At 42.7% G+C, this 14,641-nt stretch overlaps 1 protein-coding gene across 2 annotated transcripts in view; it reads left to right on the top strand.

Annotated features, from left to right (window-relative positions):
• snx17 (sorting nexin 17) overlaps positions 1–14,179 on the top strand; it is a 95,149-nt gene extending 80,970 nt beyond the window's left edge. For both annotated transcript variants that reach the window (XM_038799465.1, XM_038799464.1), the window contains 2 exons: positions 1,427–1,468; positions 12,414–14,179. In XM_038799465.1, the coding sequence (XP_038655393.1) occupies positions 1,427–1,468; positions 12,414–12,533 (162 nt within the window). In that variant the 3' untranslated portion in view covers positions 12,534–14,179. The remainder of the gene's footprint in view (positions 1–1,426; positions 1,469–12,413) is intronic.
• Positions 14,180–14,641: the final 462 nt, after the last annotated feature.

The raw sequence follows: 14,641 nt of genomic DNA, 5'->3' as shown, positions 1-14,641 counted from the left end.
CACACCCATTTATTTTTGTTTGTGCTATTAATTCATCCATCTTATTATGAAAGCTGCAGACATTCAGATGTAGAGGGAACCAAGAATAAATCCCAGCAGGTGCCAGGCACCACTATATTTTAGGGTCGAATGAGCAGCAATTGCAGTTAATTGTATGAAAGCAGATGAGTGCAGTCCCACCCAGGTGATGGTGGAGAGACAATGGGGAAGGATGTTGCAGTAAACTGTGTCAAGGGCTACAGATGGGTAGAGAAGGACTGGGAGAGAAAGTTTGTTTACCTTTTGTCATAACCGCACAGGACATTTGTGACTTTGATAAGAATTTCAGTACTGTGGCAGGGCGGACGCCTGATTGGAGGGAAGATTTTGGAGGAAACAACACGATTGGATAATAGATTAATTCATTTTGTATAAAACTACTCTTCTCATCCTTGCCTCTGGTGTTAGAAGAACAACGCCATATTTGAAGACTCCATTGAAGCAGGCTTCATTGAGATGTGTTGAGAATCTCCTTTTTATTTTTCACAAACCTGATATGGTTTAGAGGGTGGATGATTTGTTTATATTTATCCGATAGTGCTGTTCTGACCTTTACATGAGGTGACACTCGAGATAGACCTATGTATATTGTGGAGCTAAATGTGGGCTTAGCGATAGCAGTAGGCCGAGTTTGAAATATTCATCATTGCCATCTATCAAGCACAAGTCAGGTGTGTGATGGAAATCCAAGACAAAGTAGCCTGTTTGGCTGACACCTTGTTCACACCTTAACATTCACTCCATCACAGGTGCACTGTGGCTGCAGAGTGTACATAGGAGCTGGTTTAGCACACTGGGCTAAATAGCTGGCTTGTAATGCAGAACAAAGCAGCAGCGCGGGAACACTCCAACCTGACTTGGAACTATATCGCTGTTGCCGGTTCAAAACCCTGTAGCTTTCTTCCGAACAACACTCTGGGTATGCCTGCACCACATGGACTGTAGTAGTTCAAGAAAGTGGCTCACCACCACATTCACAAGTGATGGGAAATAAATACTACTATGCAAGCTGCACCCACATCCCATGAATGAATATCAAAAGAAAATGCACATGACTAGGCTATGTAAAATCACTAATAATATAACCTGTTATCTAGCTTGGAGTACAAAGTGGTGGTAACTACATTATCTATTGATACGGTTCCTTAATTAATCTTGCTATTTAATGATTTGACCTAATTGTTATAATTTGTTGGTATTTCACCCACAACCTTGCAAAATAAACTGAAAAAAATATTAGCAATCACTAATACAGTAATATTGCCTGGACTTTTCGTATTTCCTTGAAGTAAATTGTGAAATCAGTATTGCTGCACTTCATTCAAAATAAATTAGTAGATGCAGCACTTCAAATTCTCGTTCCCTTAACAATTTTCTGTTTCTCTAGGATTCTCCTGATTCAAACAGAGAACCTATTGTCAAGCTCTCGGTGAGTAAAACTATTCAAACTGATTTATAATTACGAATTTATATTGTTAACTAAGTTTTTGTCTTCCGCTTTAAGATGATCTGATGCCTAAACAATGTTCTAACAACTTAATGTAAAAAGCCTGCATTTGGATTAAGTAACCATCTGTGTGGTTGCTGTTTATTGGAAAAGTGCATAGATTAATATGAATTATCATTAACATGCACTTGTTCTCAATGTAATTTGACTTTAATACAGACAGTGAGCATTAAAAAAACAAACCTATTGCGGTATCGGGGGGTCGATCACAGTCATTTTTCAAATTAAAGTTTTCCATCTTGTAGATGGTAGATTACCAACAGAATCCTTCTGTACTCTTCCACATTACATCTATTTAGAGTATCACTTAAGACTGAAGGTGAAAAATCAGAAACCGGTTCATGGACAATTTTCTAATGCCTTTCTGCATTAATACCCATCAGTGTTGGGAAAACTAGTTGAGACGATTGTCAAAGGCAAAATTTATTCTCACTTGGAGAAGCATGAGTTGAGGAACTGCTAAAAAAGTTGAAGGTAAATAATGCCTCACAACCTGATTAAGTTTTTAAAGTAAGAGGATTGATAAAGATGCTGAATAAATGTTATATTTATGGACTTTCAAAAACAGTGTGACAAAGTAACACATTTTGTGTCTTTTGTGGAAAAAGTAGAAGCACATGTGATTAAATGTACAGCTGTAACTTGGGCACATAATTGTCAAAGTGATAGGACCAGAATGATTGGTTGGTGATTGGCAGACATTATGAATATGGCCCCTTATAGGGCTCAGTAATAGTATGAAAGCCATTGCTTTCATATTTATAATTGGCCTAGATTGAGAAATTAAGAGTATACTTTTTTTATGGATGATAGGAAACATGGTAGTAAATAGCAAGATAGTAGTAGGCACCAGGAGGATGAAATGGGTAGACACGTGACAGATGTAGTTTAATATAGTTAAGTGTGAAGTGATGTACCTTTGGAAGAACAACATAGACGGGCAGCATAATTTATACTGTACAATTTTAAGAGGTCCGGAATAGGGACCTTGGAGTACGGAACTCTTTCAAGGTAATAAGTCAAGTTGGTTAAGCGACCATATCTCTGTCTTGGCTTTGTGAATAGGGCCATTAAATACAAAATCATGGAAGTTATGCTAAAGCTTGCAAATCACCAGTTAGACCTCAGCTGAAGTATTTTGTACAATCTCGGATCTCAAAATTGAGACAACGGTCATGTCTAACAGGCAGCAATGATCCCTCAAACTCCTAAACACTTCAGAGACTTGGATGATCTACAGCAGGCATCTTAAACTGGAGAAGCATCACCAGTCACCCCTACGGAATATCCTCCAAATCTGGGGGCAAGAAAGGTCGTCCCAACAGCAGCATCCTCTCCCAAGCTAACTTGGGGTGCTAATCACTCAAAGCCCGCTGCTTATGGAGCCTGACAGACAAACAACTGCTTTACTCTGGACTTCTTTGCAGCAGTAGAATTCCAGGAGGGAAGCAGAAATGCTTTAGGGATATCCTTAACAGTATCCCTGGAGGGGTCAAACATAGTAGAATGGCCTAAATCTGCTCCTGTGTCTTATGGTCTTGTACCCAACAACTCGCCAGAATCACAGAAAACTATGCAGAAGAGGTCCTTCGGCCCATCGAGTCTGCACCGACGCTTGAAAGGCTCTGACCTTCCCAACTAATCCCACTTGTCGGCACTTGGCCCATAGCCTTGCATGTTATGGCCAGCCAAGTACTTTCCAGGTACTTTTTAAAGGATGTGGAGATGCTGGCATTGGATGGGGTGTGCACAGTAAGAGGTATTACAACACCAGGTTGAAGTCCAACGATGCTCCTTCATCAGGTGACTCACAACCTAAAACAAACCTTTTAAAGGATGTGAGGCATCCTGCCTCTACCACCCTCAGGCAGTGCATTCCAGACTACTCTGGAGGGGTGGGGGGGGAACGTTTTTCCTCAAATCCCTTCTAAACCTCACTTTGAACTTCTATCCCCTCGTAACTGACCCTTCGACTGAGGGGCACAGCTGCTCCATATCCACCTGTTCATGCCATAATCTTGTGCATCTCAATCAGGTCACCCCTCTGTCTTCTCTGCTCCAGAGAAAACAACCCACGCCTATCCAGCCTCTCTTTATAACTTAAATGTTCCACCGCAGGCAACATTCTGGTGAATCTTCTCTGCAACCCCTCCAATGAAATTACATTCTTCCTATAATGTGGCAACCAGAATTGCATACATTACTCCAGCTGTGGCCTCACCAAGTTCAATACAGCTCCATCATAACCTCCCTGCTTTTGTAATCTATGCCCCGATTGATAAAAGTGTGTCCCATATGACTTTTTTCACCTACAGTTCTGCCTTCAGAGGTCCATGGACAAACAAAGCAAAGGTCCCTTTGTCCTTCGGAACTTTCCAGTGTCAGACCTTTTCATCATATACTTCCTTGTTAAATTACTCCATCTAAAGTGTATCTCCTCACACCTTTCAGGATTAAATTGCATCTGCCACTTATCCGCCAATTTGACCATCCCATCTGTATGCCAGCTATATCCCAATTTTGGGTAGCACAGTAGCACAAGTGGATAGCACTGTGGCTTTATAGCACCAGGGTCCCAGGTTCGATTCCCCACTGGGTCACTGTCTGTGCGGAATCTGCACGTTCTCCCCGTGTCTGCGTGAGTTTCCTCCGGATGCTCCGGTTTCCTCCCACAGTCCAAAGACGTGCAGGATAGGTGGATTGACCATGATAAATTGCTCTTAGTGACCAAAAAGGTTAGGAGGGGTTATTGGGTTACGGTGATAGGGTGGAAGTGAGGCCTTAAGTGGGTTGGTGCAGACTCGATGGGCCGAATGACCCCCTTCTGCATTATATGTTCTATATCTTCCTGGTAACCCAAGGCACTCAACCTCGCTGTTAACCAGCCGGCCAATCTTTGTGTCATCCGCAAACTTACTGATCCTACCCCTCATATAGTCATCTATGTCATTTTTATATAAATGACAAATAGGGAGGGCCCAACATGGATCCCTGTGGTATGTCACTGGCTTCCTACCGGGGTGGTGGTGGCATTGTCACTGGACTAGTAATCTAGAGACCCAGGATAATGATCTGGGGACTCGGGTTCGAATCCCAGCACGGTAGATGATGGAATTTAAACTCAATAAAATATCTGGAATTAAAAGCCTAATGATGACCATGAAATCAGTGGAAAAAGCCCAAGGAAATCTGCCATCCTTGCCTGGCCTACATGTGACTCCAGACTCACAGCAATGTGGTTAACTCTGAAATGGCCTAGCAAGCCACTCAGTTGTATTCAACCGCTATAAAAACACAAAAAAGGAACGAAACTGGATGGACCACCCGGCATCGAACCAGGCACCGCAAACGACAACGGCAAATCCAGCCCTACCGGCACTGCAAAGCCCTCCTTACTAACATCTGGCGGCTTGAGCAAAAAGTTGGGAGAGTTGTCTCACAGACTAGTTCAGCAACAGCCTGACATAGTCATACTTACAGAATAATACCTGACAATGTCCCAGATATCACTATTTTCATTTCTGCGTATGTCCCGTCTCACCGGCAGGACAGACCCAGTAGAGGTGGCGGCACAGTTGGGAGGGAGTTGCCATGGGAGTCCTTAACATCGACTCTGGACTCCATGAAGTCTCATGACTTCGGGTTGTACATGGGCAAGGAAACCTCCTGCTGATTACCATGTTGATGAATCAGTACTCCTCCATGTTGAGACAGCACTGAGGGTGGCAAAGGTGCAGAATATGCTCTGGGTGGATACTTCACCAAGAGTGGCTCAGTAGTACCAACACAGACTGCGCTGGCCGGGTCCTAAAGGGCATAGCTGCTAGACTGCGCCTGCAGCAGGTGGTGAGGGTACCAACAAGAGGGAAAAACATACTTGACCTTGTGCTCACCAATCTACCTGCAGCAGTTGCATCTGTCTATGACAGTTTCGGTAGAAGTGACTACTGCAGGATATTGGTTCAATGAAGAGTGCAGGAGAGTATGCAGGAGGAACATCAGGCATATCAAAAAATGAGGTGTTGATCTGGTAAAGCTACAACACAGGACTACTTGTGTGCCAAACAGCACTAGCAGCAAGTAATAGACAGAGCTAATTGATTCCACAACAAACAAATCGGATCTAAGCTCTGTAGTCCTGCTACATCCAGCCTTGAATGGTGGTGGACAATTAAACAACTCACTGGAGGAGAAGGATCCACAAAAATCCCCATCCTCCATGATGGAGGAGCCCAGCATGTATATGTAAAAGATCAGGCTGAGGTATTCGCAACAATCTTAAGCCAGATGTGAAAAGTGGATGATCAATCTCAGTCTCCTCAGGAGGTCCCCAGCATCATGAGATGTCAGTCTTCAGCCAAAACAATTCATTCCACATAATATCAAGAAACGGCTGAAGGCACTGGAGACAGGAAAGGCTATGGGCCCTGACCATATCATGGCAATAGTACTGAAGACTTGTGCTCCAAAACTTGCCGCACCCCTGGCATCCACCTGGCAGTGTGGAAAATTGCCCAGGTGTCCTGTACACCAGAAACGGGACCAATCCAACCCAGCCAATTACCGCCCTATCGGTCTACTCTCCAATATCAGTAAAGTGATGGAATGAGTCATCCAACAATACTATCAAGCAGCACTTACTCAGCAATAACCTGCTCATCGCTGAGCTTGGGTTGCACCAGGGTCACTCAACCTTGGTTCAAACATGGACAAAAGAGCTGAATGTCAGAGGTGAGGTGAGAGTGCCCTTGACATATAATAATTATTATTGTCACAAGTAGGCTTACATTAACACAGCAATGAAGTTACTGTGAAAAGCCCCGAGTCGCCACATTCCAGCGCCTGTTCGGGTACACAGAGGGAGAAGTCAGAATGTCTAATTCACGTAACAGCACGTCTTTCGGGACTTGTGGGAGGAAACCGGAGCACCCGGGGGTAGACACTAGGAGAACATGCAGACTCTGCACAGACAGTGACCCAAGCCGGGACTCGAATCTAGGACCCTGTCACTGTGAAGCAACAGTGCTAACCACTGTGCATCAGGCAGCATTTGACCAAACATAGCATCATGGAACCCCAGCTAAACTGGAGGCGGTGGGAATCGGGGGAAAACTCTCAGCTTGTTGGAGTCATACTTGGCACAAAGGAAGATGGGTGGATGTCAATCACCTCAACACCAGGACATCACTGCAGGAGTTCCTCGGGGTAATGTCCAAGGCCCAACCATCTTCAGCTGCTTCATCAATGATCTCCCTTCCATTATAAGGTCCGAAGTGGGGAGGTTTGCGGATGACTACACACTCAACACCATTCACAACTCTGATAATGAAGCAGTCCATGTCCAAATGCAGCAAGACCGGGACAACATCCAGGCTTGAGCTGACAAGTAGCAAGTTACATTCGCGCCACACAAGTGCTGTCCACCATCTACAAGGGACAAGTTAGGAGTGTAATGGAATGCTCTCCTCTTCCTGGATGAGTGCAGCTCCAACAATACTCCAGAAGCTCAACACCATCCCGGTCAAAGCAGTCCGCTGATTGCTCCCCCTTCCACAAACATTTAAACTCCACCACTGAGCAGTGGCAGCCATGTGTACCATCTGCAAGATGGACTGCAGTAACTCGTCAAGGTTCCTTAGACAACACCTTCCAAACCCACAACGACTACCATCCAGAAGAATAAGAGCAGCAGATACCAAAAGAGAAAATGCTAGAAAATCTCAGGTTTGGCAGCAGATACCTGGTAACCCCACCATCTGGGGCAGCATGGTAGCACAGTGGTTAGCACAGTTGCTTCACAGCTCCAGGATCCCAGGTTCGCTTCTTGGCTTGGATCACTGTCTCTGCGGAGTCTGCACGTTCTCCCCGTGTCTGCGTGGATTTCCTCCGGGTGCTCTGCTTTCCTCCCACAGTCCAAAGATGAGCGGGTTAGGCGGATTGAACATTCTAAATTGCCCTTAGTGTTCAAAAAGGTTAGGTGAGGTTGCGGGGATGAAGGAGATAAGATGGAGGTGTGGGGCTTAAGTGGGGTACTCTTTCCAAGGGCCGGTGTAGACTCGATGGGCCGAATGGCTTCTTTCTGCACTTTAAATTCTATGATTCTATCGAGGTTCCCCTCCAAGTCACTCACCACCCTGACTTGAAAATATATTGCCCGTCTTTCACTGTTGCTGAGGCAACATCCCGGAACTCCTCCTTGGGTGTTACTACACCTCAAAGACTGCAGCGGTTCAAGAAGGCAACTCACCACCACTTTCTGAAAGGCAACTCGGGACCAGCAATAATTTCTGGCCTAACCAGCGAAGCCCACATCCTGTAAATCAATTTTTTTTTTAAAAAGACACTAAAGCAGCTTCTTCTGTCTCCTACCGCTAAGCCAATTATGAATCCATCTTATCAAATCTCCCTGTATCTCATATGCATTTACCTTCTTAAGTTTTCCATGTGAGACCTTGTCAAAGGCTTTACTGAAATCCATGTAAACTACATGGCAGCACGGTAGCATGGTGGTTAGCATAAATGCTTCACAGCTCCAGTGGTTTGGGGGGGGGGGGGGGGGTACTGGTATAGGGTGGATATGTTAGGCTTGAGTAGGGGCTGATCATTGCTCGGCACAACATCGAGGGCCGAAGGGCCTGTTCTGTGCTGTAATGTTCTATGTACATCAACTACACTGCTCTCATCTACACACTTGGTTGCATGCTCAAAAAATCAATCAAATTTATTAGGTATGATCTCCATCTGACAAAGCCATGCTGACTACCCCTGATCAAACCTTGCCTCCTCAAGTGACCATATCTTGCCTTCAGAATCTTCTCCAGTATTTTCCCAACTACTGACGTTAGCTTCACTGGTCTGTAGTTCCCTGGTTTGTTTCTATAACCTTTCTTAAATAGCGAGACCACATTGGCTGTACTCTAGTCCTCTGGCACCTCTCTCATGGCCACAGGAATTAAAAATTTGGGTCCGAGCCCCAGCAATCTCCTCCCTTGCTTTCCACTATTTATCCAGACCAATATCTTGTCACTCCCTATGGCAATTTGCTGAAGGACCTCACAATCTCTCTCTCTCTGAGTTCCATAACTATCTCCTCAGTCACCTGGGTGAAAACAGATGTGAAATATACTCCCGGGAGACCCTGGCTTGTGACTGACCAAAATAGGGAAGGCTTATTTGGGGAGGCACTGAATGCATAGAGACTGACTGTGCAGAGGGGAAGTTGAGGTATCGGATGGAAAGCACAAACCTCTAAACAACCCATCTATCCAACCCTTGAAGCAACATTGCCCCACATTTGTCAGAGTCTGTAGATCGCGCATTGGACTTAACAGCCACCTGAACCCATCAAACTGGAGTGGAAGCAGCCCATCCTTGACCTCGAGTAACTGGCTAAAAAGAAGAAATACATAATTCTGGGCACCATAGCTTTGGAAGGATGTCGAGCCTTGGAGAGGTACAGGTGAGGTTTGCTGGGATACAGGTTACATGAAGATATTTAAGAAGCTGGGATTGTTCTCAAGAGAGAAGAAGTCTATAGGACACCTAATGGAGGCATTCAAAATTCAGATAGAGAAAGCAGGGTGAAACATTTTGATCTGGTAAGTACGTTGGTTACCAGAGGTCACAAATTTAATATGCTTGGTGAAAGGGCAATAAGATTTCTTTTCCTGCAAAGGGTTGTGAAAATCTTGTTATGCTGCAGGACAGTAAGGTTGAGTGGGTAAAAATTGCCAGATGATGTATAATGAGGAAAAATGTGAACTTGTCCAATTTGGCAGGAAGAATATAAATCAGAATGTTATTTAAATGGAGAGAGATTGCAGACCTCTGTTGTAGAGGGATCTGGATGCCCTGGTATATGAATCACAAACATTAATATGCAGTTTATTACAATCCCAGACCCCAACAGTGGCTAGGATACTGGACAGAAACCCCAATATTTTATTTTAATTTTGTAAGACTGAGGAAAGGATATCTCACTCCAGGAGTGATTTCATGCAAAATAGGGATATGATATATTAAATCAAACTTTATTCTGAACACAAGATTAAAATATTTTTAACATCACCGAAGAAAATATCTTACAATTTACACTTTAAACAATGCTAATCTATACAGTGCCGCAATAACCCTTAACTGCTATCTTTATTCCCACTCAAACAAGAAAGCCATCTCAGGTCAACATCCACTTTTAAAAAGCTAGCAGACCCAGGCATACTTGCTTAAGCGATGTTCTTTGAGACTGTTCGACCTGAATCCTGACAGACCAATGCAGGATCTCTTGCTGAAGTCTTCAGAAACTACCTTCATAATGCTTCTATTCGCCGTCCCGCAGTGCCAGATTTCTGGTTAGTACGTCGGCTGGATTCTCCATTTCGCTGGCTGATCAATGGGGTTTCCCATTGTGGGGCTGCCCCACACCATCGGGAAACCCCCGGGCTGCCTGCAAAACAGAGCATCCCGACGGTCGAGAATCCAGCCCAATATCTCTAATCAAATACTTCACATGGAACCCTCTTAATCCAAATAAAAATCCATTCCATTTGCCCAAACTTTTATGTTGCTTTAATTCCAGCTCTGGCTCTCAAAAAGCCTAGCTGTGTTGCAAACCAGCACTTTTAGAAACACTCCTGCAGCAGTCATACAGCCCCAGGCTTTTAACCCTTACTGTACCAAATGCGTTTAATACAATATATCTGAAATTCCCACATTCACTGCAAGTTGCAGCAAGTGACCAGGAAGGCAAATGGGATGTTGTCATTTATTACAAGGGGAATTGACTATAAAAGTAGGGACGTTTTATACAGTTGTTTAGAACTTGGGTGAGAATACATTTGGCATTCAGTATTTAAGAAAGTATGTAATTGCATTAGAAGCAGTTCAGAGAAGGGTTACTTGATCAGTTCCTGGAATGAAGAGGTTATCTTATGAGGAAGTGTCAAGACTGTATCCATTGGAGTCTAGAAGAATGAGAGGGTGGTGGGTCTTGGTAGAGACGGGAGGCAGGGGGAATTTTCTCATTCAAGGCCCACAGAGGGAGGGCGAGGTTGCAGGGTTGGAGGAGGTGCAGGAGAGGTTTGAGTTGCCAAGGGTGAGCGAATTTTGATATTGGTGGTTGCGGGGTTTTGTGTGTAAGGAGCTACTCTCATTCCGTCTGTTGCCGGAATATACGTTAGAGAGGTTGTTGCTCCTGGATGTGTAAGCGAGGATTGGGATTATCTATGGATGGTTGGGACAAAAGGGGTCAGTTTTGGTAAAAGGGATCAAGTGGAAATGGGAGGAAGAATTGGGGATGGGATGGGGAATTTGGAGTGAAATAATCTACCAAGTCAACTCCAACCTCCATCCTGTGCAAGGTTGAGCCTTATAGAGTTTACGGTGGTGGTACATAGGGCCCATATGACTTGGACTGAGTGGGTTCTTCCTGGGAATTGAAGATATGTAGGAGGAGGCCGGATAAACATTTCCATATGCTTTTTGGGGGTTATAAATCTGCATAGATTTTGGACGGCGATGTTTGAGAGTCTGTCAGGGTCAAGATAATGCCGGACCCTATCGTGGGGATTTTTGGAGGTGCCGGCACTGCAGGAGGGGAGGGGGCCCAATGTTGTGGTCTTCGCCTCTCTGATTGCCCGGCTAGGATACTTTGGAATTGGAGGTCAGTAGCGCTGCCGGGAATCAGGCGTGGCTGGGGGATTTCCAGGAGTTCCTCAGGTTGGTGAAGATAAAGTTTGCCCTTGGGTGGGTGGGGTTCATGGAGGAGTTTTACACTTGATGGAGGTCATTTCTGTCCATGTTTGAGGAATTGTTTGTCGCGGTGGGGAGGGGGGGGTAGAAAAGGGGATAAAATTAGCACACTGTCTGTACCATGTTTATTTTTCTACTATGCCACTGTGTTGCAATGTGTTTGGAATAAAATATAAAAAGATGAGGCAATCTTACAGAAACATAAAATCCTGAGGGACTTGAGAGGGAGGATGCTAAGAGGATGTTTCCCCCTTGGGGAGAGACTCTGAACTAGGGCACAGAGTTTAAAAATAAAGTTCTATCATTCAAAATGAAGATGAGGAAACTTTTTACAGATTGTTAGTCTGTGGATTTAGCTTGCGCAGAGAGCGGTGGAGACAGGAACACTGAATATTTTGGGTTAGATAGGATTATGGGGTTTAGGAGTTTAAAGTTGAGGCTGCAATCCGATCAGTTATGATCTTGTGTGAACAGACTTGAGGGAGAGCAGGCATGAAGGGCCAAAGACTTGTGGGGCTTGTAATTCATTTGTTCATATGTGTATGCTCATATCCAGAATGTGCTTCTCAAAGAATCACGAAATCTGATTCCTTAGGAACTCTCAAAAAGCAATTGAACATGTACTTATACCTAAGGATCTGTTTGCAAGTTTATGGAAAAAAGCTGAGGGTGGAACTAATTTGGATAGGACTTAGTCAGCAAGGGCATGAGCATATAGTTCTCTGTTGCTTTCTCCATGGCAACACCTCCGCTAATTACAACAGATTTACCAACAATCATCATCCCTTTTCGCATGGAATAAATTGTTGTGATCATTTGAAATTTGGCATTCGTATGTTTGACCTGATTAGTGCAAGATGAATAGCTTCAGCAACATGTTTCGCTTTTCAGCAATATTCAAGTTCTGTATTGCAAAGATGGAAAAATGTTGTGCTAATCCATTACACACCCAATCCTCCAATAATTAACCACTTAGTTCATTCAGTTTACCAAAATTTCAATATTAGCTTCTGCCGGCATTAAATATTTTAATAATATTAAATATTTTTAATTGGTTCTTGTTAACTAAAACATTTTATTCATTGAGTTTTTATACTTGCTATCTGTTGTCATCTTGCAGAGTAAGCTCTCTTCCGTGAGCATACGAGGAATTGGCACATCTAACTCCTCCAATGACATCAGTGCGAATGACTTCCATGGTAACTATGCCTTTGAGGGAATCGGTGATGATGATTTGTGAAGTTCTGTCAGATGAACCATTCTAGTGACTGCCTGGAGTAAAGTAGAAATCTTGCACTCTCATCTGATCAGTTTGCACAGAATTTAACTAGAAGAATTGAACCATGACTGCTGTTCGGAAGGTGTCATCGTGGATTGCGACATAAGTAGCAACAAGGTTAATGAGTCATGACTGTTGTTTATGATCATGATTAACACCAAATTATCGTTTACTAGAGTATTTTGCACAATGATTCAAATTTGTTTCGAAAATTCGTAAGATCCACTTATGTTTACACAAAATATCAATTAATTTTAACAGTATTTCTAAATAATAAATGAAAACTGTAGCTGCAGGATGGAGCTAGTTGTAATACCGAAAATGAATCATAACCTAAAATGATAGGTGAGACTAACTTGTTTACAGAACTACAGCATTGGTTTCGCAAAATACCTTGTTGCCAAACCAGTGCACCTGGCTGCATAGAAACTAAAGAATTGACAATTTAAATGTAATCCAAGTTGTAGAGAAGCTTAACCTGCTTCCATTGGTGGTCATTGTGCGGTAAGATTATGCTACATTGGTTCTAAAATGTCATCTTGTAATTTCAATGCAAGATCAAAATTGTTTTGTTAGCTAGCTCTTCATTGCAATACTTGTATGTTATGCTTATGACCTGGTGTCATATCAGATTTGCATATGTGTAAACTCATTAAATGTTTATCTGCGCAATAATACATCTATAATTCCACTTTAATGCCCTTGACATTATACTTGTACGAGTCAAATTTATTCAGTTACTTTGATTTAATTTTGGTCCTCAGTCTTACTTCCACTGCACAAGATTGGAGGTTGAATCTAAGTAACTCATTGAATAGGCCACTGTTGGTCCTATATTTTTTTTTTAAGAAGGCTTGAATTATTTTTACCCTCTTACTGGTACAAGTTTGTCTGTCAATATGCTTTCCCCCTACAGTTCTGTTTGTACAATATCTTCAACTTCAGAACAAGGTACATGGAAAACCAAAGCAATTCCGTAGCAATTTTAACCAGAATTGTAATAATTCAATAATGCTGATGAAATATTATTTACAGTACTGCAGCAAGCAGGATGCTTAGATTCTGCTGTAGTCTTCAGCGTTGCATTGTTGGCCAGTGAAAGATCTAAAGAGAGATTGCACCTGTTTATTTATCCCTTTCCTAAATGTTAATATTTGGAACTATAGTACCAAACTGAACAAATTTGATATTGCCATTTGTCCATTGTGAATTATTTGTTCCTAGTAGATTATTAATGTTGAGTCAGTTGTTACGTTTAAATTGTGTTCTAATGTGACATCTATACGCTTGAGAATTACTTTGAGATCACTATTTCGGTCACTCAGCCTGCCTATGCTGTTGAGTGTTTCACACTATATTTTATGTATGTATAGGTACTGGTGGATATATCCTTGGCTGGCTAATATTGACATAAGTACACATGCAAGTATATTGTTGGGCAGGCTAGTAAAAAGTCGGTTCATTTTATTGCTCGTAAAAATAGTGTTTCACCTTTTACCAAGGTGCAGCATCTATTGAGAATGTCCTCAACTGTTCAGCTGTTGACTATTCTGACAGTCATTGGCTGTCCAGCAGTCTGAGAAAAATAAATGAATATGCTTTGAAAACCTTGAAGTCCTCTGTTAGTTAAACAGCTGTTTAATGCTGTCTCATTCTTTTATACTAGCATTCTGGTAATGACACTGTACTTCACTAATAGCTATTATAATAATAAATACTAGACTGCATCTTTTTAGAATACCGCTTCCATATTCCTAAAACTACTTCATACAATATGTAATGTTGGTGCCAAAAGTTCTGATGCTTCTGCTTTACTTTTAACTGTTCTTTAGGATCAGGAGCCATTTTAGCAGCCCAAAGAAAAATAATTGAAGCCTACACAACCATATCCATGAACCTTGTGTTGCCTTGAGTCCAGTTATTGATTAAGTTAGACCAGTAAAATTTGACACTTAATTTTCAACATATTAATAAAATCAGGTGTTGTTCTGCTACTTCTATGGTGTCCAGAACATCATGATTCCAGCATTCATCTCCATTAACGCAGGGTGAAGGGGTACCTTTGAATT

The sequence above is a fragment of the Scyliorhinus canicula genome, chromosome 6 (genome assembly GCF_902713615.1).
Source record: "Scyliorhinus canicula chromosome 6, sScyCan1.1, whole genome shotgun sequence".
Taxonomy (NCBI): domain Eukaryota; kingdom Metazoa; phylum Chordata; class Chondrichthyes; order Carcharhiniformes; family Scyliorhinidae; genus Scyliorhinus; species Scyliorhinus canicula.
This window is presented reverse-complemented; position numbering and strand designations above follow the sequence as displayed.